The 23,976-nt window shown below is 42.3% G+C and overlaps 1 protein-coding gene across 1 annotated transcript in view; it reads left to right on the forward strand.

Annotated features, from left to right (window-relative positions):
- Positions 1 to 22,697, forward strand: part of PLCB4 (phospholipase C beta 4) — a 197,264-nt gene extending 174,567 nt beyond the window's left edge. Inside the window, 14 exon segments of the mRNA XM_033142845.1 lie at positions 1,041 to 1,158; positions 1,161 to 1,190; positions 2,080 to 2,129; positions 3,422 to 3,487; positions 5,873 to 5,988; positions 8,506 to 8,581; positions 10,992 to 11,167; positions 14,043 to 14,144; positions 16,207 to 16,223; positions 16,226 to 16,263; positions 17,591 to 17,603; positions 17,606 to 17,668; positions 18,973 to 19,017; positions 20,924 to 22,697. Of these exon segments, the coding sequence (XP_032998736.1) occupies positions 1,041 to 1,158; positions 1,161 to 1,190; positions 2,080 to 2,129; positions 3,422 to 3,487; positions 5,873 to 5,988; positions 8,506 to 8,581; positions 10,992 to 11,167; positions 14,043 to 14,144; positions 16,207 to 16,223; positions 16,226 to 16,263; positions 17,591 to 17,603; positions 17,606 to 17,668; positions 18,973 to 19,017; positions 20,924 to 21,012 (999 nt within the window). The 3' untranslated portion in view covers positions 21,013 to 22,697.
- The last annotated feature ends 1,279 nt before the right edge of the window (positions 22,698 to 23,976 follow it).

Below are 23,976 nucleotides of genomic sequence, written 5' to 3' on the forward strand. Positions count from 1 at the left end.
AGAAGTTGTTGCCTATATTAGGATGAAATTTCCAGTGCACGACAATATTTCTACCCCTGTTCTCAAGGATTTCATTGCAACAGTACAGCCAGTTGTTTGCATCTCTGTTGCTTAAATGTTACGCAAATGATGTGGAACCGTGGGGGGAAAACAACAACACAACTTTTGCAGTCCAAAATTGGTTGCCAATTTTGCCAAGAGTTTTGCTCTTAGTCCACAGAAATATCCATTTGGATATGGGCTGGAGGCTACCACTGTCCCTATAGATGCTAGCAGCTACACTTCCAGAACCAGAAGGGGGATTCCCCAGGCCACGTGGCTGTTTAAAAGTGGGTAAGCCGCACACCCCGGCCACCCAGATTGGCTGGCCGGGGGCCGTGAAGTAGCCGGGGACTCCCAGATGACGCGGGAAATAAGGCCAGCCCCTACTGTGTGTGGAGACTACATGGTCTGACCACAACATCTTCCCACTCGGAAGTGGCGCGGTCTTCTTATACATTTAAAACATTTTCAGTTTCTATACACCTGGGACTACTTGGTCTCACCCCCACCCCCGGTTTCCAATTTTTCTTTTTGTTCTATTACATATAATTACATTTTTCTAGTCTATTTTATCTCCTCTTTAACCTTAAATCACATTGCGTTATAAGTGTTATAACAACTAACGTTTTTAAGTATCTGCAGTGGTCTTTAAGATATCTATAATTTTCCCCCACTCTTGACTAATTTTTTTATCCTCTTGGTGTCTGATCTTCACAGTCATACCTTCGCCATTTCAGAATAATCCACCATCTTGGTTATCCACTCTTTTCTTTGGTTGGGACTTTCTCTTCCTTCCTCTTTTGAGCGAGCAGCATTCTCGTGGCAGTTGTCGCATGCATCAATCACCTTTTTTAAAGTCTTTTGGTATTTCGTCTCCTGTTAGCCCTAATAAAAAAGCTTGCCCTTTTCACATCATCCCGTTTCCTTTGGCTGATATTATCCTTAAGTTCAGATTTGTCGGTGGTCTTTTTACAAGAACCACCCTTGTTTTCTTGCAGAGTGATATAGCTGACGTTCCCAACGATACCTCGAAGAACGACAAGAAAGGCAAAGCTAATAACCCCAAAGCAAACGTCACTCCTCAGACTAGTTCTGAACTTAGACCAAATACCACTTCTGGGTAGGGCCTGGAATGGAAACTAAGAAAGGTAAACACGCATCTGAAGGAATTCAAAGATTTCTCACTGTATCCCATTTCTCCTGGAGAAATGAATGAAGGTGCTTTAGCAGACTGTGGTGGGGTGGATGGTTATTAAATAGAGAGCATTTTCATTGATGACAGCCTACTTGTGGAATGATCTTCACACCTGGCTTGCCTAACTCCTAAGTAAGCAGCTCCCAACAGAATAATAATAATATAATAATAATAATAATAATAATAATAATAATGTGATAAAAAATGAAACATCAACAACTTCTCAAAACAGGGCTGCCTTCAGATGTTTTCTAAAAGTCAGATAGTTGTTTATTTCTTGACATCTCATGGGAGGTCGTTCCACAGGGCGGGCGCCACCACCAAGAAGGCCCTCTGCCTGGTTCATGTAGCTTCACTTCTTGCAGGAGGGAACTGCCAGAAGGCCCTTGGCGCTGGACCTCTGTGTCAGGGCTGAATGATGGGGTGGAGTTGCTTCAGGTATACCTTCAGGTATACTGGCCGAGGCCGTTTAGGGCTTTAAAGGTCAGCGCCAACACTTTGAATTGTGCTCAGAAATGTACTGGGATCCATTGTAACTGACTGAGCACCTTTTTATTTTCCTAAAAATGTTCCATTTAAAAACCTGTTTAGTGCTTTTCATACCCTGAGTTCTATTTTTTTTCCACTTTAGAGTAAATTCTAAAACACCCCAGTAATTTAATTGGTCCTGGGTGGTGTACAAACACTGAAAATAAATATAGTCCTGTTTTAAGCAGGAGTGTAAAGCATATTTACAGTAATCCACCACCTTTTCAGCAAGTCTGGACAGCTCAATAAAATGCTATTAAAATTACTGCTGCTGATATTAAAATGGTATCGATGCATTTGTTTCTTTCTTTAAGGTATAGACCTTAGTCCTCAAATAAAGATAGAGGACTTGAAGCAAATGAAGGTATGTGTGTGCAAAAACCTAGCAAGATTTTCTAAAGCCTAGGGAACATAATACAGTGGGACCTCTGGTTACGAACTTAATTCGTTCCGGAGGACCATTCTTAACCTGAGGTACCACTTTAGCTAATGGGGCTGCCGTGCGATTTCTGTTCTCATCCTGGGGCAAAGTTCTTAACCCGAGGTACTATTTCCGGGTTAGCGGAGTCTGTAACCTGAAGTATTTGTAACCTAAGGTACCACTGTATGTTAAATTGTTTAAAGGTAAAAAGGGACCCCTGACCATTAGGTCCAGTCGCGGACGACTCTGGGGTTGCGGCACTCATCTCGCTTTACTGGCCGATGGGGCCGGCGTGCAGCTTCCGGGTCATGTGGCCATCATGATTAAGCCACTTCTGGCAAACCAGGGCAGCGCACAGAAGAGACCATTTACCTTCCCGCCAGAGCGGTACCTATTTATCTACTTGCACTTTTGGCGTGCTTTCGACCTGCTAGGTTGGCGAGGTTAAATTGTTTACCATAGGGTAAAATTGCCCTTGAACTGAAGTCTTGTGGAAAACTCAGCATGAACCATAACCCTATAATTCTCCAAAAAAAAACACAACCAGGCTTGCCTCTCTACCACAGGTCTGCTTGCTTATTAGATCCTTAACGAAGATGTCTTTCACATTTTCATTGGGCTCCTTTAGTCCCTTGAGAATTACAAAGTGACTTGACATTATTGATACTCTCTGGATATCAAAGATCCACCCCACACTACACTGGCCCAAGTTTATCACCCCTCTGCCTTCCAGTAAGCACCAATAACCTACTGTGTTGAGAAACCAAGAGTACAGTTGTGCCCCACACACTCTGCCTCACCAGACACTATTGGGTTTTCATTTCTCTGCACCTAGAAAACCGAGGCAATATTTCATCACAGTTTGGCATGGGCCAGGAGTTATTAGAAACAGGAAACCTTCTTCTTTCCCTTCCCTCCTGGCATTTTCCTGATTGGTTTCTACCGTACTATAAATTGGAAAATGGTAAGACATACAAGGACTGCTTGAACAAGCCAGTTGTCTCCACCCCCAGGTCTCCACCTCAGATTCCTCCTTGCGTTGGTCAGTAATATACACAACATGGTATTATTGTATGTCATCTAGCCAATATTTAAACGTAGTAATGCATTTATAACGTATCTTTTAAGTCAAGAGAAATGTTTCTGGGTGCTGTTCTCTGAATTCTTGTGATTTCAGATATATCCGAGGGGAAGTTAATCCAAGTTTGTTTGTTTGTTTTTTTAATGTGGAGCAGGGATACATAAAGCATTTGAAGAAACAGCAGAAAGAGCTCAATGCTTTGAAGAAGAGACATGCAAAGGTACGGGAATTTTTAAAGCAAGTTTTTAATAGAGTGTTTTGTGCCGTTTTTCTGTTTTGAGTGATGGAGTGGGAGAGCTGGGAAATGATTGGTTGTTATGATCAGTTGCAAAATTGTCGGTTCAGATAACCTACTAAGGTTAATTATAACAGCTAAATTCAGCAGTGTTTCCCAGCTCAAGCTGTGGGTCTCCATGTGTCTAGTGAATTTCTTCTGACCCTCAGCCTAAAGCACTTTTAAGCAGGTGAGGCTCAGTCGCCACCTCAGAACTAGATAAACCTACTTACAAATTTTATTTTTAAAAAACAAACAAACAGTACTATATAGCAGGGGTGGCCAACTCCCAAGAGACTGCGATCTACTTTCAGAATTAAAATCTAGCCGTGATCTACCCCCATTTTTTAAGAGGTTCAGCTCAAAGTTGTTGAGCTTTTTTGGGAGAGGAGGAAAGCCCTGTTTTTTGGGGGGGGGTTAAGGTGCAGTCTTTTTTGGGGGTAAGGCTAGGGAAGTTGGGGTTAAGTCACTCACAAAAACATTGACATGGATGGAAACAGCCACACAGAGGGAGCTCCTTGTCTTCTCTTCCTCAGTTCAGACAACAATGGAGGGAGTCGGATTTACCGACGCAGAGGAAAGGGAGCCAGAGATCGACCGTGATCTACCAAAACATCGCAGGGGATCTACCAGTCGATCATGATCGACCTGTTGGACATCCCTGCTATATAGCATAAAGTGTCGTGATCTGTGTTGCTTCTTGGAATATGTTCTCCCCCCCCCCAACGAGCAAAGGGAAATCTCCAGGAAGCAAACATGATGGCAAGAAGAGAATACATGGAATTTGTGGTGTTCCTCCCCCCTTTAAATGTGATGTCATTCAGACAGCTCCCACATTATATTGAAGTGATACTGTGTTCCCTTCATGAGAACTATATGGCAAGAAACATGGCCTAAGAACTCACACATATTTGGAAGAAAGCGCAAATAAATGAGGTCCTGTAAAATCCAAAAGAGAATTGACAGAGATCAGGATGGAAATAAATGTAGGAAGAGTTTCTATCTTTAGAACATGCCCCCCTCCCAATTTTTTTTTTTTTAATTTTTACAGTACTTACAGAAAAACAGAAAGCACAGCCCATGTACTCTTTCATCCAGAAAATGTTCAAAACTGCCCTTTATCCCTTTTCATCTCAGATATTCCTCTAGTCAGGACTCTCTGTGGATGTCTAACTTTTTCAAAATTACATCCTCCCTTCTTTCTCTAAGCAGTTGCTCTAATGTTCCTTAATCAACATGTATATCCCTCGATAAAGCTGACAGCTTAATGATGCTGTTCAGATTCACTTTTCTTTGAAATCTCTCTGGAACAGCAATGTCTGAGCTTTGTTCCTAGTGTAAATCGTAGGCACTATGTGCGATTCGTTTCCCAGAAGTGTTGTCAACTTATTTTGGAATTCAGGTTTATATTTTAATACTTGAACTTCAAAGTGTTGGCCAACATTCACTTTCTCTCACATTAAAATGAGTGAGAAATTCCCCTCTGAGATTCTGTAAAGGACTCTGCATGGATTAAGTTTTATGAAATGTGTATATCATCATACAAAGATGTCTTATGAAGAGGCAGCTGCAAAGTGATTTATAATTAGTGACATCAAAAGTAACAGCTTGGTGTCCTGCATTTCTGCTTCAATCAGAAATGTCCAAATTGGCTAACCTCAACAACTAAAAACAATGAGGGTTTTTAAAGGGACATAAAACACAAAACAGAGAATGCTTGGCATTGCAAGGGGGGCGGTGGGGGCAGTCCGCCCTGTGTTCCAGGGGAGGCGGGTGACACTTGGGCCACCAGAGGGCCCTGAGCAAGCCACGGAGCAAAGCCGGTCCGCCCGCCTGCACCGCTATGGGGCTGCCCCGCGCGATTGGGATGGGGAAGCCGCAGGAGCCGGTGCTCACTCAGTGGGTTGCCGCTGGAACAGCACCACCGGCGGGATGGACTGCGCATGCCCGGATTTCCGGGCATGCACAGTCTGTCACTGCGCATGCGTCAGGACGCCCCGCCCCCAGGGGGAGCCTCCGTGCGCCAACGCCGCCCCGGGCCCCAAGAGGCTTCCTACGCCTCTGAAGGGTAGGAATATGAGGGCAGGGCTAAACAGAGGAAGTTAGTGACACATAGATGGCCTTAGTAAAAGGTCTGATTATAATAGAGAATTAGACCTGTGGGACCAAATGTCTGGTGAAATAAAAGAAAAGGTATTCATAACAGTACCTAGAACCAGGAGAGGTTGTTTTTTTCCTGACCTTCATATTTATATGCTGTGATACACACATAAATGCCTAATAGCCCACCCAAGCTCCAGCCTAACATGCCGTTTCCCCCCCCTGCTGCAGGAACACTGTGTCATGCAGAAGTTACATTGCACGCAAGTTGACAAAATAGTAGCACATTACGACAAAGAGAAGTTAGCTTATGAGAAAATCCTCGAGAAGGCAATCAAGAAAAAGGGGTAAGGTCTTTTTTGAAATTTTGGTGCTTGTTTGTTTTAGGATGTATCTTCTGCACTGGAGAGCCTGATGAAGTTAGACACCTAAGTGTATTAATGATTCTATCCTTTTGCTCCATTGGCAGCGTAAGCTGTGTAGGGAATTTGGTATGGGAAGTCATAAGCTGAGAATGAGGCATGCCAGTTTGGCCCTTGAGATGCTCACTGATGCAAGGCTTGCTCCCAGTAACAGTCATTACTGCTCACAACTTTTAGAGGGCTGTGCTACCCCAACGAGGACATGGAACAGTTGCCTTCAGCAGAAGGCTCCAGAGATGGTGCCATCTCCTTGCCTCCAGCCTCCATTTCTTAGGCTTAGTTGTCACTGAGGTGCTCAAGCCAATCTGGGCTGTAGCACTTCAGATTGCAGGCAGGGAAGCTGCATAATTGGGTGGAGGAAGGAGAGAAATTCAAAACCGCTTGATTGTCTATAAAAACAGTTTGAATTTCGTAAACCCAAAGCCTTGCTGTTAGTACTTTTATGGTTGTACGACAGCAACCTCAATTAAATGTACAAATTTCAAATTCAGAACAAATGCTAACTGCAGCAATAATGAGATTGCTCTTCCCAATTCTCCACTTCCATTGAATTGGGGGCAGCCATTTTGATTCTGTATCAGAGATTGCAATTGAACCCAGAAACAGTTTTGGAATAGACTTACAATTCCAGTGCTGGTGGGCTTCTTACCTTTCCCCTTTGCCCCTCTTTTCTATTGTACAAGTTCCCCTGTTCCCCTTTGCTTGCTGAAACTCACGACATGAGTATTACATGTAGTTTGTTAGATTTTCTTCAAGGAGATGCACAGCCGCTACCTCCATGCAGTCACCATAGTGTCTCATGTGGCCTAATTGTCACTTAGATATTGCACTCAAGCAAATGTCAGCTGGTATAGCTCAGTTGGCTAGAGCATGGTGTTGATAATGCCAGGATTGCAGTTTTGATCCCCATATGGGACAGCTGCATATTCCTGTATTGCAGGGGTTGGCCGAGATAATCCTCAGGGTCCCTTTCAACTCTGAATCTATGACAAAAATATGGGAATAGAATCTATATAAATAAAAATGTAACGTCGTTTCTTTGTCACCAATGGACTCCGAAACTACTGCACCAATTGCCTTGAAATTTTGACACAACGTTGGGTTCCATGTCCGGAGTGTTTTTACAGAAAAATATTACTTTCTGTAAATGCAGCGAGTGGAACAAAGGAACAAACATACTAACCAATCACATAGTGAGCAGCATGACATCACAAAGCCACATAGCAACAACCAGTCCTAACCAATCACATAGTGAGCAGCATGACATCACAAAGCCACATAGCCACAACCAATCCTAACCAATCACATAGTGAGCAGCATGATATCACAAAGGCACATAGCCACATAGCCGCCACCATTGCCAATGTGGCTACAGCATGACATCACAAAGCCACATAGCCACCACCATTGTCAATGTGGCTACACAAGGTCAGACAGCCCAGGAAGAGAGAAGAGAGGGAGATAGATAGGGGGAATTTGGAGACGACAAGCACAATACAATGTATTGTGGCCGAAGCCAGCATTTTTACTGGAGGCAGGCAGGAGTTCAACGGGAGAAGCCGTGGGGAGGCAAGCAAAAGCGAGGGGGGAAACGGAGAGGAGGCAGCCAGGAGTGCAATGGGAGAAGCTGTGGGGAGGTATGTGCTTTCTCTTTTCTATCTTCCTTTTCTAACCTGTCATTTAGAAAATACCTGAAGGCAGCCCTGTTTAGGGAAGTTTTTAATATGTGACTTTGTATTGTATTTTGGTATTTGTTGGAGGCCGCCCAGAGTGCTGGGGAGACCCGGCCAGATGGGCGGGGTATAAATAATAATATATAATAATATAATAATAATATAATTATTATTATTATTATTATATATTATTATTATTTTCCATTTCACAAAATGAGGCACAGCAACGCGTGCCGGGTCCGCTAGTTGAAAATAAAAACTCTGTGTCACGTTCAATCTTTTGCTTACACACGTAAACACACACAAATAAATAAAATAAAAATACTGTAATGTGTAGCCAGACCTCTTCCATGTCCTCGCCTAAAATTGTGGGTGTCCCTTTCTGACTGGTGGGGCAGATAAACATGGTGTGTGTACAAAGCATGGCCACAATCTTAACTCCACTTACCTGGGAGTAAGCCCCATTGAATTCAGTAGGGCATACTTCTCAGCTGACATGGTTAAGCCTACTAGCAATTGCCCTGACATGGTAGCCCAGTGGTCCTCCTCCCCTTACCTTCTTCTGTGACCGCTGTGAGCAACCAAACTGCAGATGTGATGGCGCCTCTGACAAACCCATGGGCGGGAGCTAGGATTGCAGCCTTATAGGCCAGTAAGCCAACAACATGTGAAGTATGGCTTTGATATTTGGTTGTTTTCCACAATTTACTAGGATGTTTTTTTATGTGGCTCTTGCCTTGAACATTTCCCTGCTTGTTTGTTTTTCCAGAGGAAATAATTGCCTTGAGGTGAAGAAAGAAATAGAAGATAAAATTCAGATACTAACATCAGATCACAAATCTAAGGTAAGAGAAAAACTGGGAGTTTTGACAGTGCATTCTATCACATGAAGGTCTTGTGGGTAGATAAGTGCTCCCAGAAGCAGCATATAACTTGCTCCTGCAGCAAGGAGTCGAAAGAAAGACTGGAGGTCCGCTCAGAGTTGGATGAAACAAGCCTTAACTTTTATGGAATTGAGTAGCTTCCGGCCCTTCTGTGGTCTAGGCTGCTTCTCCTTTCCATTGGGGGAACTTGGGAGGAAGGATATCATAAGGAAAATGGATTATTTCTTCCCTTAGGAGTCACCAGTTTAAGGTATCCCATTTCTACTGATCGGGGTTCTGCAAACCTCTTAACGAGGACCCTTCCTGAAGAGGTTTGTGCAAGTGCTCTGAGTAGAATTTTGGTGGGTTTTTGCATTAAAACGTCATTCCATTGACTTGGATCCCGACTTGTCAGGAGCTGAAGGGGATACTTCAAGAAAAGAGGAGATTGTTCACACTTATTCCCTCCCTGCCCCTTCCAGCCCTCTGTGGCTTCTGAAAATCTGTGTCAGGGGGTTGTGGAATGCCCTCCTATGCAGCATAGGAGGGGAAACTCTGCTCTGCTGGGTGAAAAAGGAGTTGGCAAACATCTCCTTCCACTAATGGAAGCCTCCATTGGATTTGTGTCCTTTCTTTGAATGTAGGAAATTCTTTCTAGTAGCACCTTAGAGACCAACTGAGTTTGTTCCTGGTATGAGCTTTCGTGTGCATGCACACGAAAGCTCATACCAGGAACAAACTCAGTTGGTCTCTAAGGTGCTACTAGAAAGAATTTTCGATTTTGTTTTGACTATGGCAGACCAACACGGCTACCCACCTGTAATTTGAATGTAGGGTAACTCGAGACCCATGGCACTGTTAACAAGGGTTTTAATGTTTGTTTGTCGTCCCTGTGAATATTAGAGGCATAAGCAATGCAGGGATACCCTTTATACAGTGATGTCAGGAGGAATTTGTTGAGCCCACTGGTCCAAAAATTCTCTGGACTTCCAGTTGAGATCTAGCTTACCCTTTTACTCCAGGATTCTAACCCAACAGTAATCTTGCACGTGGCAAGGTATCTGACTTCGGTTCTGAACCATAAGAGGCAAAATGGCCTATTACAGGAATCCTAATGGTTCTTTTTCACCCCTTTTGGGCCTATAACTCCTGATAGTATCATAGGTTGAATTTATATTTATTTCTCCTGATTGTAAATATTTTATGTTATTATTTCTATTTTAATGCAATTATTTTAGCTGTTTTTGCATGGATTGTAAGGCAGGTATGATTTGCGTGTCTATTTATGTATGAGCTTATAGCTGCAACAAAGTTTTATTATTGTTTTATTATAGAAGCATAAGCAATGCAGGGATACCTGTTAGGTTCTTTCCGACATGATGAGAAACCTGTAGCTTTAAAATTGTCGAGTACTTATAAATGCAGGGTTCTGGTGGTGGCTTTGTGCATGCAGAACATGCTTCCTCTCCTGCTGTTTGAGGCACCTGGTTTTTACTGAACTCACCCACTGCAGCCTTTCAAGTCATATCCCAGATTGTTTCAGAGAGTCCCTTGCCTTGAGTCTCAGTAGTGGATTTTCGGAGAGCACTGGGTAGGAGAGGATTGATGAAATTGACTCCTCCGCTTTGCATAAGCAGAAGCTGGGGAGAGGGAGAGATAATAATCTTTGGATAATAATAGTGTGTATATATATATATATATATATATATATATATATATATATATAAACTCATTGTGCAAGGAAGCATTACAAAGTATTTACATCCTTAGAATATAGATACCTTGCTAGACTATCCTAAAAAGGTAAAGGACCCCTGGATGGTAAAGTCCAGTCAAAGGCAACTATGGGGTTGCGGCGCTCATTTCGCATTCAGGCCGAGGCAGCCGGCCTTTGTCCACAGACAGCTTTACAGGACATATGGCCAGCATGACTAAACTGCTTCTGGTGCGACGGAACACCATGATGGAAATGTCATTTACCTTCCTGCCGCAGCAGTACCTATTTATCTACTTGCACTGGCGTGCTTTCAAACTGCTAGGTTGGCAGGAGCTGGGACAGAGCAACGGGAGCACACTCCATCGTGGGGATTCGAACAGCCGACCTTCCAATTGGCAAGCCCAAGAGGCTGAGTGGTTTAGACCACAGTGCTACCCACATCCCTACTATACCTGTAATCTGTGGTTACATTCACAGTGCATCATATAATCAGTGGTGGGGTTTTTTGGGGGGGTTGCTTCTTGTCTTGATAATACACAGTTAGTCGCATGGCAACGTCTGATTTATGTTGTGCAATTCCTTTTCTGCATGCATATGTGTGCTAATGGTTTCCACAACCACCTGCAGAATAGTCCTCTTGACAGCCTGCCTGACGCAGTCCTCTTTTGCTAAAAGGTAAAAGAAATTGTGGCACAGCACACAAAAGAGTGGTCTGAGATGATCAACACCCACAGTGCCGAAGAGCAAGAGATGCGTGATTTTCACCTGAGCCAGCAGTGCGAGTTACTAAAGAAGCTGCTAATTAATGCTCATGAGCAGCAGACCCAGCAATTGAAGCTTTCTCATGACAGGTGAGCATTTTGGTGCTCCCATTAAGATGGGGGGAGGGAGGCTCCGAGCCTGGGAGTTGATTTGGTTCATTTTACAAAACTTCAGCACCATTGCAGGCAGCAATCCTGCTGCGTGTTGAGACCCCATAACCACCCCCTCGAAGATGAATAAAAACACCAGGACACAGAATATTTGGTTAATGTTATTGGGCAAATTTTGGCCACAACTTTATTGGTTACAGAATGTGAGCGGTATTGGCTTAGGCATTGAATAGACCTGACTATATCTGACTCCTGTCCGTTGCTCAGGGAGTCCGGTAAGGGTCAACCACCGGAAGGGGGAGCCGCATCGATGCAAACCAACTCTTGCTCCCCCAGGGTTTCTGAAGGGGTCATGGCATGGCCCTAGCCCCTCCCCAGGCTTCAGACAAGATCCACACACCCAGATTCCTTTAACAGAATACCCTTAAGCTTGGAGGGGCAGGTGATGGCCACACCTCCCCTCCCCCATCATAAGGTCACCCAGTGCCTAACCGCCAAACCTTACAAAGTTGTGACGATTGCTACGAGGTAGGCGAAAACCAAATGGACCAAGCCAATTCGCCAAGTGGAAAAATTCCTATCAGGCCCCTCAATGGCGACCAACCGAGGTCCACAGCAAGGCCAGTTAAGAAAAAACCTGCAAGTAGGGAGGGAGGGAGATTAAGGAAGCAAGCCGAGAGAAAGCTCTCCGGTTCGCGACTCCGCTTAAATGGGTCCTGGCCACGCCCTCCCAGCCAGCGGATTGGCTGGCTGGTTGATGATGAGGCCAAGATCCTCCGCTCAGTGCGGGACTTCGTCCCCCGCCCCCGGAGGAGAATGTGTGGCCACGTGGTCCACTGCAACTCCTCCCCACAGTTAAGTGAAGCGGATTTCAGACTTCACTATGCCGTTTTATATAAGCAACCTGGCAGACTGTGAGCACCGAACAAACTACTTTTTGATGTCAGTAGAGGTTAAAGAAAAACTGCCTTGTTCAGAATCAGCTTTAAAAAGTAGTATTTTTAAATGCTCATCATCTTTCTTGTACCATGGTGGAGGAGAATCAAACACCATCTGATTCCTTGGATTTATTGTTTCAGGGAGTTGCTACTGAAATTTGACATTATCTTTACATTCAGTCTGGTATCCTGCTTCTGCAATTAATCTCTTCCCAACCCAAATCCTGGAACCTGCAAAACTTCTGTGAAATGTCTTTCATGAATGTTTGTGGAGCTAATTCATTTAGTAGCCTCTTGTAACGACTGTGCAAGTTATGAAGCATTAATGACACTAAGCTAATCCAAGAATGGAATTTGTCCTTAATAAAATGGAAAAGAAGATGTGTGTTAGCAATTCACTGCTCTAATGAGTTGTCTGATTTTTATCAGACATCTCCAGCCCTCGGATCATACTTCCTTAATTTGTAGACATTATTTTTTGTGATATTTTCAGTTATGAATTTGTTTGCATGTGCACTCACACATGAACGCACACACAGTTGCAGATAAAGGGTTGAAATCCATTATAGCAGGCCTTCACTCACTTTACATAGCTCCTTGTTCCTCCTCTTCTCCCTACATCCTATGAAGTCTGCTCTGGAGCATTGGCAAATTTGGCCAGGCATTGAAACCATTAGTTCATCTGCTTTGAGTTCTTCCTCACACCAACTTTTAGGGTTGCTCTGTGATTTTTCTATATCCTTAATGTTCCATGGAAATAGTGTAAAGCTGGTGCAGGATTAAACACTGTCCTCCCACACATCAACCAGCAATGTCAACTGGTGGACATGTGATGTGGTTTGCGGAAAATGGCATTGTAGGCCAAATTGGACCCTTTGGCAGGTCAAGATCCACCCACGGGACACAGGTTCACTATTCCTAATTTATAGAATTCTGGTAAGTTATGATGAAAAGCCCTTGATCTGGAAACCAAGTCTGGAAACCAAACCTTATAGGGGAACAGTTGAAGGAGCTGGGTATGTTTATGCTGGAAAAGAGGAGACTGAGAGGAGATAGGATAGCCAACTTTAAATATCTCAAGGGCTGTCACATGGAAGAGGACAAAAGCTTGTTTTCTCCTGCTCCGGATGGTAAGACTCGAAGCAATGGCTTCAAGTTTCAAGAAAGGAGATTCCAGCTAAACATCAGGAAAAAAATGTCTGACATAAGAGTTGTTCGACAGTCTCCTTCAGGAGGTGGTCTCTCCTTCCTTGGAGGTTTTTAACAAGAGGTTGAATGGCCATCTGTCATGGATGCTTTAGTTTAGATTCCTGCATTGCAGGGGGTTGGACTAGATGAACCTTGGAGTCCCTTCCAACTTTAATTCTAATTTTTTTATGTTATTATTACCCCACCCATCTGGCTGGGTTCCCCCAGCCACTCTGGGCAGCTCCCAGCAGAATAGTACAAACACGGAAAAAAAAAAAACATCAGACATTAAAAACATCATTTCCTTGACATCATGATTCTATGAGATGGAGATATCTCACAGCCCACCCGGCTTGGTGTTTTGCTAACTTCTGGCAAGGAGAGGCCTCTGGAGAAATTGGCCTTTTTGTGGTGGGAAGCCATAAAGAGACTGAGCATGGCATTCTGGTTCTTTTGATACAGCTAAGTACCCCCCCCACACACACACCCCATAAATTCGTCTTAAATGCAGTCCTATGCACATCTTCTCAGAAGACAGTCCCTATGAGTTTAATGGAGTTTCCACCTGGATAAATGGGTATAAAACTTCAGCCTGAAAGTTTGTCAGAACAATCCTGTGTATGTCTGTTCAGAAGTAAGCCCCACTGAGATTAGAGGAGCTTATTCCCAGGAAAGTGTTATAAGACTGTAGGCTTTTTGTCACGATTTCACCTTTATCATTTTATTAGGGAAAGCAAAGAAATGCGTGCCAACCAAGCAAAGATTTCCATGGAAAATAGTAAAGCCATAAGCCAAGATAAATCTATCAAAAACAAAGCAGAAAGAGAGAGGTAAGTACTGCGTTCTATTGCTGTATATAGGATCAATTCTCACTGACCAGTGTGTTAAAACTTGCATTTTCAACTTCGTAATTTTAAGACAGTTGTCTCTATGTGATTCACTTGCTGAGCTTTTTCTGAGAACATATTATTTGGAATGCAGGTACAGAAATGTTAGCTTCCTATGTGCACGTAAGCAGATAAATCAATTTGAGAAGAGATATTGGTGTCCTCAGAATAGCAGGAGTCGCATAGGAAACCCAATTGACAACAAAGTGAGTGAAGCAAATAAATTGCTGGATGGAGGATACCCGATAACAGGAGATGAGAGAGAAAAATGTCGCGACTGATATAATACGGGCTGTTCCGTGAGGGCAAAAAATGTTCTGTTTATAATTCCATGGTGGAAAACAGCCATCCCTTTTTCCTTACAACATTCTGTTATTACTGTTATTCCTGATGGTGTGTCTACAGGAATGTGCAAGCAGCAAGTTGCCTTACCCTTTTGTTGAGTCCGCCCTGAGAAACAGGTCACTTGTCCCCGTTCTTCAGGACAGTACCTCCTGGGGCTTTAGAGCCATATATGGAGAACATTTTGTTTTATTGTGTTATGATTAAATCCCATTCTTCTTAACTCCAGAAAGCCTGCAAGAGAGGTTTGTTTTATTAATTAATTATGTGTTCTATCCCATGTCTCCCTCAAGGGGTTCGAGATGGTGCATCCGGTTATTTCTCCCATTTTCTTATCTCTTCACAACAAGCCTGTGAGCTAGGCAGAGAGATAGTAATTGGTTTTATTTGTTTATCAGTGTAATCCCACTAGGCTTCCAAAGGAGCCCAGGATGTCAAGGCCACCAACTCCAGTGACTTGGTAGATATTTGACCTGGAGCTAGAACATGGTGTTCAAAGCATCCCCAGAAAACTCACAACTGATCGAGCAAACCGTCCCCCATTTAAACCCAACACCCTAGCCCAGGTATAGCAATGCTTTGCCTTCCAAAGGCGTTGGACTCCCATCAGCCCCTGATAGCATGGCCAATGTCTAGGGGTGATAGGTAAAAGGTAAAGAACCTGGACAGTTAAGTCCAGTCCAAAGGCGACTATGGGGTTGTGGCGCTCACTCTCGCTTTCAGGCAAGGGAGCTGGTGTTTCTCCACAGACAGCTTCCGGGTCATGTGGCCAGCAGGACTACACCACTTCTGGTGCAAGGGAACACTGTGACGGAAACCAGATTGCATGGAAATGCCGTTTACCTTCCCGCCGCAGTGGTACCATTAATCTACTTGCACTGGTGTGCCTTCCAACTGCTAGGTTGGCAGGAGCTGGGACAGAGCAACGGGAGCTCACTCCATCATGGGGATTTGAAATGCTGACCTTCCAATCAGCAAACCCAAGAGGCTCAGTGGTTTTAGACCACAGCGCCACCTGCGTCCCAGGGATGATAGGAGTTGTAGTCCCAACACCCTTGGATGGCACCATGTTAGCTATAACTGTTGACTGGAGCAGCATTCAAACCTGTGTTTCTCCATAGCGAGACAACAATTTCCTGGACCAAATGTGTTCTGCCCCAAGTGAAGGAGTAATGGGGTGGAAATTCTCCATTTTATGGGGCTTCATGTGTATATCTAAAGGAATTCTACCCTCATTCTCTAAACTGCTAACTTCTCTATTTTGAACGTTGGGGAAAATAAGATGCCTTTCTGCTAAAAACTAACCTAGGGTGACGAGGTGGAAAAAGATGTCAAGGCTCCTGTACCTTTTTATGTTTGTGTAGGACATACAAGCTACAGCTTTTAAACTCCCTTCTACACAGCTGATAAACGTTCAGAAGCCCTGTCCTATTTTGCATCTGGCCACCCTCCTAAAATTGCAGGTTGCCCCATCGTTCTCATGGCAACTGAGATCCTTCTGTCAACACTTAGGAACTTCAACCTGGAAGCTCCAAATCCCCTGTGATTAACAGAAATTGAACTTGAGCTGCTTGCACCATCATTAGTTTGTGCACCCTCTTCTCACCGACGTTTATTTGTTAAAAACAAACAGATCCTACAATGTTAGAAATGTCTTTTACAGGCGCGTCAGGGAACTGAACGTAGCAACACAAAGAAGTTTCTGGAGGAGAGAAAGCGAGTAAGTAGCTAATTAGTTGACATACCCAAAAACATCTGCATCATACTCTTCAAAGAGTCCTCCTTGCAATAGATATCCCCACACTTCTCAAAAAGCTCACAGGTTTGCCTATTTGAAACTTCACAGTAAGTCTAAGTACTGTACACTGTTGTTTCAGTGTCACCTGAGTAATTAATTGGAAGGGTAGCATTATACCAACCTTTTCACCCACTTCCCGTTTTAAGTAGTATCTTCTTCATGCATGTTTGTTGCAGTTTGTATCCATTGTTTCCCATCTCTGCTGCTCCTTTTACACCCCCTTAAAAGGGAAGATGGGGAAGCAGGGTCTTACTTTCCCCCGACATCTTGCTTTTCCTTATAGCCCGGTCAGAGTTGACCTTGCCTGACATCGCTGTGAGCAAAGACATCTTCGTGGTTCTCCCTTGGTTTGCAATGGGGAGGGAAGAGGGCTGGCACTCTTGCCACAATGTTCTGATAGTCAAGCTTTTCTCACTTGTTGGTCTCTGCTTTAGGTGTTCAGTTTGTGTTGTTCTTAAATGTATGTTGTTGTAGTGATGATGGTGATAATAATAATAATAATAATAATAATAATAATAATAATACAAAGTCTTAATATAATACAATAATAATACAAGCCTTAATACAAAGGAATTTCAGAAATAGACTGGAAAGAGAAGTTGCTGAATTGCAACTCATTACCAAACTTAAAACCATGGAGAGACCTGGTCTGAATAGAGACATTGGTTTCTTATCTCATTATACATGATATCACTATTTTAACCACTCACCCCTTGCTTTTTCCCTTTAGACTAATTACAGTCGTTAACAGTCGTCAACAGGTTTTCCACATCTATCAGCCAACCACCCATTCCCACCACCCTTCTGAGTAATACCCCTCCCCACCCTCTCACCATATATAAGGGTCTGGTGACTTCTGTTTCAGTGTATCTGAAGAAGTGTGCATGCACACGAAAGCTCATACCAAGAACAAACTTAGTTGGTCTCTAAGGTGCTACTGGAAAGGATTTATTATTATTATTATTCTGGTCTCCAAAGTGCTACTGGAAGGAATTTTTATTTTTTATTTTGTTTTAATGATGATGGTGATGATGAGGGGTGTGGTGGCAAATGATAAATCAGAAGTGCCAAAGAACCAGCCTTTGTTTTTGGCACATAGACACCCAGTTCCATCATTATGTGCACCAAAGCAGTAAGAATCTATCCCTCCACAAAGTTTTAGAAGAGTGGCTACTACTTTTAATTGTCCAAACAGCCACTTGGAAAATTCTGGTGTTTCATTTTGGCATTTGCCTGTTTTCGTTTACAGCTGGCAATGAAGCAATCAAGGAAATGGACCAGCTGAAGAAAGTTCAACTGGAGCATCTAGAAATTCTGGAGAAACAAATGAGCAGGTAATTGTGCAATGGCCTGTGAAAGGCACGTGGGGTGGGGTGGGGGGTTAAAGTGTTTAGTTAAGGAATTGGTTACTGGAGTAATTGATCAAAACTACATGATTGACTAGGTTGTGGCACAGAAAATATATATATATATATACATATTAATATGTGTGTGTCTGTGTATTTTGTGTATATTATTTTTAGTTGAAGTTCTCAAAAAATGAATGGTGGCAGGCTCCATCTTAAAAGAGGCATATTTCCCCCTTCTGTTCATATAGCAGGGACTGCCTCTTAAATACCCGAGTGCCTCATCAAAAAATAAAGGTACAGTCATATTTTGGTTTCGAACAGCTTAGTTCTCGAATGTTTTGGCTCCCAAACACTGCAAACCCGGAAGTGAGTGTTCTGGTTTGCGAACTATTTTTGGAAGCTGAATGCCCGACGGGACTTCCACAGCTTCCGATTGGCTGCAGGAACTTCCTGGGAAGGCTTTGGGGAGGTGGTGTGAGTACTTTGACAGAGTCCTTGAGTCTTCCCGCCTCCTTCCCAAAGCCTAGTCATCGTTTTCCCCAGCTTTGGGAAGGAGGCGGGAAGACTCAAGGACTCTGTCAAAGTACTCACACCTCCTTTCCAAAGCCCATCACCTTGCTTACTCAGCTTTGGGAAGGCAGCATGAGAGCTGGGGTCAAATTTAGCTGAGGGCCACCAAAATTCCTTTAGGGCCATGCATTGGATCACTCTGTTCCAGAGCAGAGCTGTCAACCTTCCTTTTTTTTGCATTGGGAAACGGCCATAACTGTCAACTTTTTAGGACCACCCCCCAGCACCATCACCACTGGCATGGCAGGTTCTGTGTCAAAGTATTCTTGCATTCCACTTGGTTTGAAAAGTTGGACTCCCCTGTAATAAATAATAATAATTTATTACTTATACCCTGCCCATCTGGCTGGGTTTCCCCAGCCACTCTGGGCAGCTTCCAACAGGTTAAAAATACATTGAAATACATCTAGAAGTCACTTAGCTCAGTAGACTGAGTCCCAGCTATGCAGGTAACAAGACTACAGCCTAAGTGGGACTTAACTTCTGAGTAGACGTGGTAAGGATCGTTTTGTGAAAAATCTTGCTGTAACCTTCGTTACCAGAGGAAAATGGAGACGTGCAGATGAAAGCAGAAACGAACAGAAAATGTTTTTAATATATATATATATATGCATTTATTTTCCTTGCATTTGTTTGTCGTTCTCATCTCAGCTTTTCCATTCCTTTTATTTGCCTTGTTGTATTTCTCAATTTTGACATTATTATTTTTTGTGCAAACAGCTTTTGAAATCCTGCCATGCAGTCTGTCAAACTCAAGGTAGGATTGATCGGTACCGAGCTAGCTACTACTTACTACAGTGTGCTTTCCTTCTAAAATAAATCATTTTTCACTGAGACTCCTTTTTTGTAGATCTAATTAGTGATGGATGAGCTCCCTTTGGCTTGATTTGGAATCAGCTTAGAAAGCTCGACCATTTCCCAAGAGTTCTTTCTTAGCCCACAATGTTGGCACATGTGCACCGATGTGCTGTGCAAATATGCATTGTCCCATTGCCCCTGGAAGCTGTAGTTCTGTTGGTACCTCATGCATGATTGCCATTTCAATCGACACAAATTGAACTTGGCTAGGCCATTCCCCAGTTTAGTAGTTCATATGACATGGTATTGTTTTGGAAAACATATGCTTTTTTAAAAAAAAGTTCCCATAGTTTCTCAACACCCAACACGAACTAAGAGTCTGGCGAGTGTTGACCATATATGCACAGAATCTTGTTAAATACCCAGAACTAGAGAAGAAATTATAGGGTGAATGTGTTCAGCTCATAATCTAGCCAAGCATTGTGAGTTTGACAAGTTTACAAGCATTGGGACAAGTTCACAATCATTGTGAGCTGTACCAGGTAATACAGATTTGGGTACCATTTATAGATGCAATCGCTGAGATGTGGCATTTGCATAACAAAGACAATGTTTCAGAACAAACTAGTGTTTCCATTGCTTCAGAAACACTGCAGGTCAAACCATAATTAATATAATAGTGAGACCATGCCCTTTGTATGTGATAAGTCATTCAAAATGAATCAACCAATGGGTATCCTCTATAAAAGGATGACTTCATTTGACAAAATGTTGGACTTGAAAAACTTCCTGAATTTGTCCATAAGGTGTTCTTGCATTGATTATCATGAATTTTGCAAATGGATTTGATTAGATAGCCAGCTTTCCTATTAAACTCATGATCATGAATGATGCAAGAAGATGCCACATTTTAAACCCTCCACACACACACCCTAAATTCATGCAGTGCCAAGTGCAAAACAATTACAACTCTAGTACACATTCCTGAAAAAAAGTAGGCAGAAATGAGGTCACATTCATTGGAATTTCTTTTAATAAGAATTCATCTTCATTTTATTTGTAGATTTGCATCTATAATCTTTTGCTGTTACTTGGTTAGTCAGTAATATATTTAAAGGTCTGTTTTGTGTCCCTTTTCTCAACATAAAATGACTGATTGAATTAGGCTTTCCCACATTTTGTATCCCATCATGACTAAGGCTTTGCTGCTAGACTCCTGAATATTTTCCTTAGCCATTGTTAATTTGAAAGTGTTGCAAAAGATAACTTAGGGACTGTTTGAAGATGGACTATATTCTCATAAGGCCATGGTTAGTCATTTAAAGATGGTTTTAGGAAGGTGGCAGGTAACTGAATTTCATCTGGAGCATCCCAGTTGTTGAAATATCCATATACATTATGTTTCCACATTTTCACTTATGATTTTTGCCCATTAATATCTGACCTCAAGTACATGAAAGGAAGAAGGAGAGAGCTGTGATGCCCTTCCATGTTTGTGTCGCTCAGATTTTTACCTTTAAAAAATTCCAGTGGTTTCCATAGATCAGCATAGCATCCATCCCTCACTTCTATATTTGAATTTGGTTAGTGGAGAATTGTGTTTATCTGGTGTGCATGCAAATAGAAAACAGCCCCCTCGTTTTCGGTTATTCCTCGCGTGCATAGCAACTCTGATGCACACTCACAAACACACAAGTTGCATTACAAAGAAGAGCTACAATTCTATGATTCTTTATTTACCTTGAGTCGAAGGTTAGCTCTGAACATTTATCCCTATTGCAATAACACCCAAATCAGCCTGGAATCACAGTCTGAAAGTGGTATTCAGATGCATATCTCTTCTCCCCCTCTGTCCTGGTTTGCAGGCGAAGGAGATGCAGCAGATGGTGAAGCTAGAAGCAGAGATGGACCGCAGGCCAGCAACAGTGGTATAATGCTCCAACACACAAACTGAAGTCTGAAACCCCCGTATGTTTTGTATTTGCAAAGCCAACTCACTAAATATTGGAAGGCGGTGGTGGTGTCTCTTCTACTTAGTGTCAAGCAAGCGTAGCTGGAAATCACTGGTGAAGAACTTATAATTTTTGTAACATTTGGAGTACTGTATTTTATTTTTTAGCAATCGACGATGCTTCTAAAAAAAGAGAAGATTTTTAAATTATGTCCAGTTCAGAAGAAAAATGCTCCCCTTTGAACAAGGAAGGGTGTGTGTGTGTGTGTGTGTGTGTGTGTGTCAGGGCTACAGGATCAGACCAGTCTAATACAGCAAAACATTATTATTATTTTATAATAATTTGCACTTGTCTATTATTAACTTATATTGATATTTTATATCAAATTTTGCCTGGGCTTCTTTTGCTTTTGAGAAAAGCAGGAGTTCCTAGGACCTCGCAGCATCCTGACCCAAGAGCCTTTGAAAAGGGGTACTTGATTCCCCCCCCCCAGTAAATTGCAATAAATTTGACACCATAGCTTAAAGAAAACTGTCTCTTAAGTTTTTCTTTTTACTGTAAGGACAAACTAGAACTACCAGATTTGATGATGTTGCAAATTAAAATAATGTATTAAGAAACCACCCTCTCTAAAGTTAGTAGAGAAGGTAAACATGCAGTATAAAATCTGTCCAGGTTCTTTTTCCAGAATTACATCATCAAGAAGTGCTGTATCAGGTTGGTCTTGTCTGGTTGAAGCTACTGTTTTGTACAATGCTGCTGAAAGGATTGCCGAGTGGCAAAATGAAACCAGTCTTTGTGCCAAATCTACTTATTATGACGAAAAGTAAAGGAACTGTATCGTAGGCACTTTAACAAACGTTTACATCCTACTCAACAGTTGCATATTGATCCATTTGTTACCAGTCCCCCAATACTACAGCTCATTGTATCTTAAGTTTTGTTAAATAGCTGTTTGGGGGGGTGGGTAGGGAGAATTTGTAACTGCGAAAATGTAAAGTATTTATACACATGCAATCACACTATTGTAGAAGATCACGTTCCTTTGTCAGCAGTAGTAAACAAAAACCTGTGTGCATGTGGTACAGACACCAATTTTTTCAGTGACTATTGTATGACCGCCCAGTTATTCTCTTACTGGTAAACAAATACAGAGTCTGTATGATTATGAAACAGAATATTTGAATAGCTAACGAGACATAGGGGTATTATATATATATAAATATATGTGTATATGAATTATGTGGGCATTCTTAATACTTCAAGTTCTAGTTGAAAAAAGAAAGTATATTAATTTAATTTTACACAATATATTTATGCAGATTTTCAGACTTTCATATCAGGAATAACCCTTTTTATGTCTGTTATATATATATACATATATATATATAACCAAACAATTTGCTACAGTATTAACGTGCATGTTCTCAAAGCCCGCTGTAGTTACAACGCAGAACAATGCATGCCAGCCTTCTGCTTGGAATTGTCAACATAAGAGACCGTGGGAAGCTGGTAGTTTAGAACAAATCAGACAACTGATTTCAGTAACGCTGAGTACCAATCATGTTGTTGTATATGCTTGTACAAACTGATTCTATGTATTCCTTTAAAAATGACATAATGATGTAACTGTCCCGAGATACAACTTTCAGGTTCTCTAATAAAATTTTGAAAAAATACCAATGGAGTCCCCGGTAGCACGAATCAAATTATTCCCATGTTCACAAGACTACCCTAGGGTCTGTAATTCTGTAAAGTTGCTCCAAAGAAGAAACATATTGCTCTAGTCAGCTTTGCCTTCTGTTGCAGAGGTGGGGAAACCCATTTTGGGGCTAAGGGCTGCATTGACAATCACCCGCACCTCGTGAGAGCCAGGTGCCAGCAGGGGGCGTGGCTAATATATGCGTGCATCCCAGATGTGGTCTGCTGGCAGCAGTATCACTGGGGAAATTCTACTCGGTATTGATCCACAGCAGAACTCCCAATGTATAGCTAGCAGAGTAAAAACTTAAACACGTTGTAGGATTCCCGAAAAATAGATCAGCGGCAATTGTATTTCATCCAGCAGAGCTTTATTGCTACTGAAGGCAAATGAGCATCATAGTTACAAATCCAATACATTCAGGATTGGCACTGTCCATAAGAAATCCAGTTGCAGCAGACTTAACAAGCTTACAATAAGGTAAAATACATTAAAATATATCGCAATATTGGAAAGAATGGCAGATGAGGTTAATGGACTATGCTGAAATGGCTAAAACGACCAGAAGAGACAAAAATCAGGAAGACCAAAATTTTAACAAAAGTCAGCATTCCCACCCCTCGCTCCAGCACTGTGGAGGCGAGAAATGCTGCCTTCTAGTCCTAAAGAGGAAGCAGAGAACTTGTCTCCAGTTTCGGTGCCACAGTGCTGCATGCTGAGACCGGAGAGAAAACCCCTCTAGCTGCTCTTTAGAGAGGATCTCTGAACAGCGGCAAGGATTTTATATTGCAATCTCAGGGCAGAGATCTGTAGATGAAACGCTGTGCCTGCTCTTTAGAGATTACTTTGTGGAAAATCAGGCAAGAGTGCTTTATCTCCCAATCAGATCCCAATATTTATTTGTTTAGGTGACTTGTATGCCACTCTTGGCACAAGCCACAAGACAGTTTTCAACAAAATCAAGTAGAATAAAAAGAAGGCATGAAACCCGTAAAAATAAATAAATAAAAGCACAAGAATAACGGTGCACAACACTAAATTGTTATTGCCAGTAGCAGCAATTTGTCTAATCAGGACTGTCACCTTGCTGATCCCCACTTAAATAAAACTACTTCACAGAACTTGTGCGGCCATTTCTGACACACAGGTTATCACTCCTCTCTTCTGTGATTTTAACTTGTAATTCATTTCTAGGTTAATTCATTTATCCAATAGGATAACGTCCTGGCTGCGACCCAGTGCATTTTCATTGGAACCCCACTGA

Source organism: Lacerta agilis, chromosome 3, assembly GCF_009819535.1.
Source record: "Lacerta agilis isolate rLacAgi1 chromosome 3, rLacAgi1.pri, whole genome shotgun sequence".
In the NCBI taxonomy this organism is placed as follows: Eukaryota; Metazoa; Chordata; class Lepidosauria; order Squamata; family Lacertidae; genus Lacerta; species Lacerta agilis.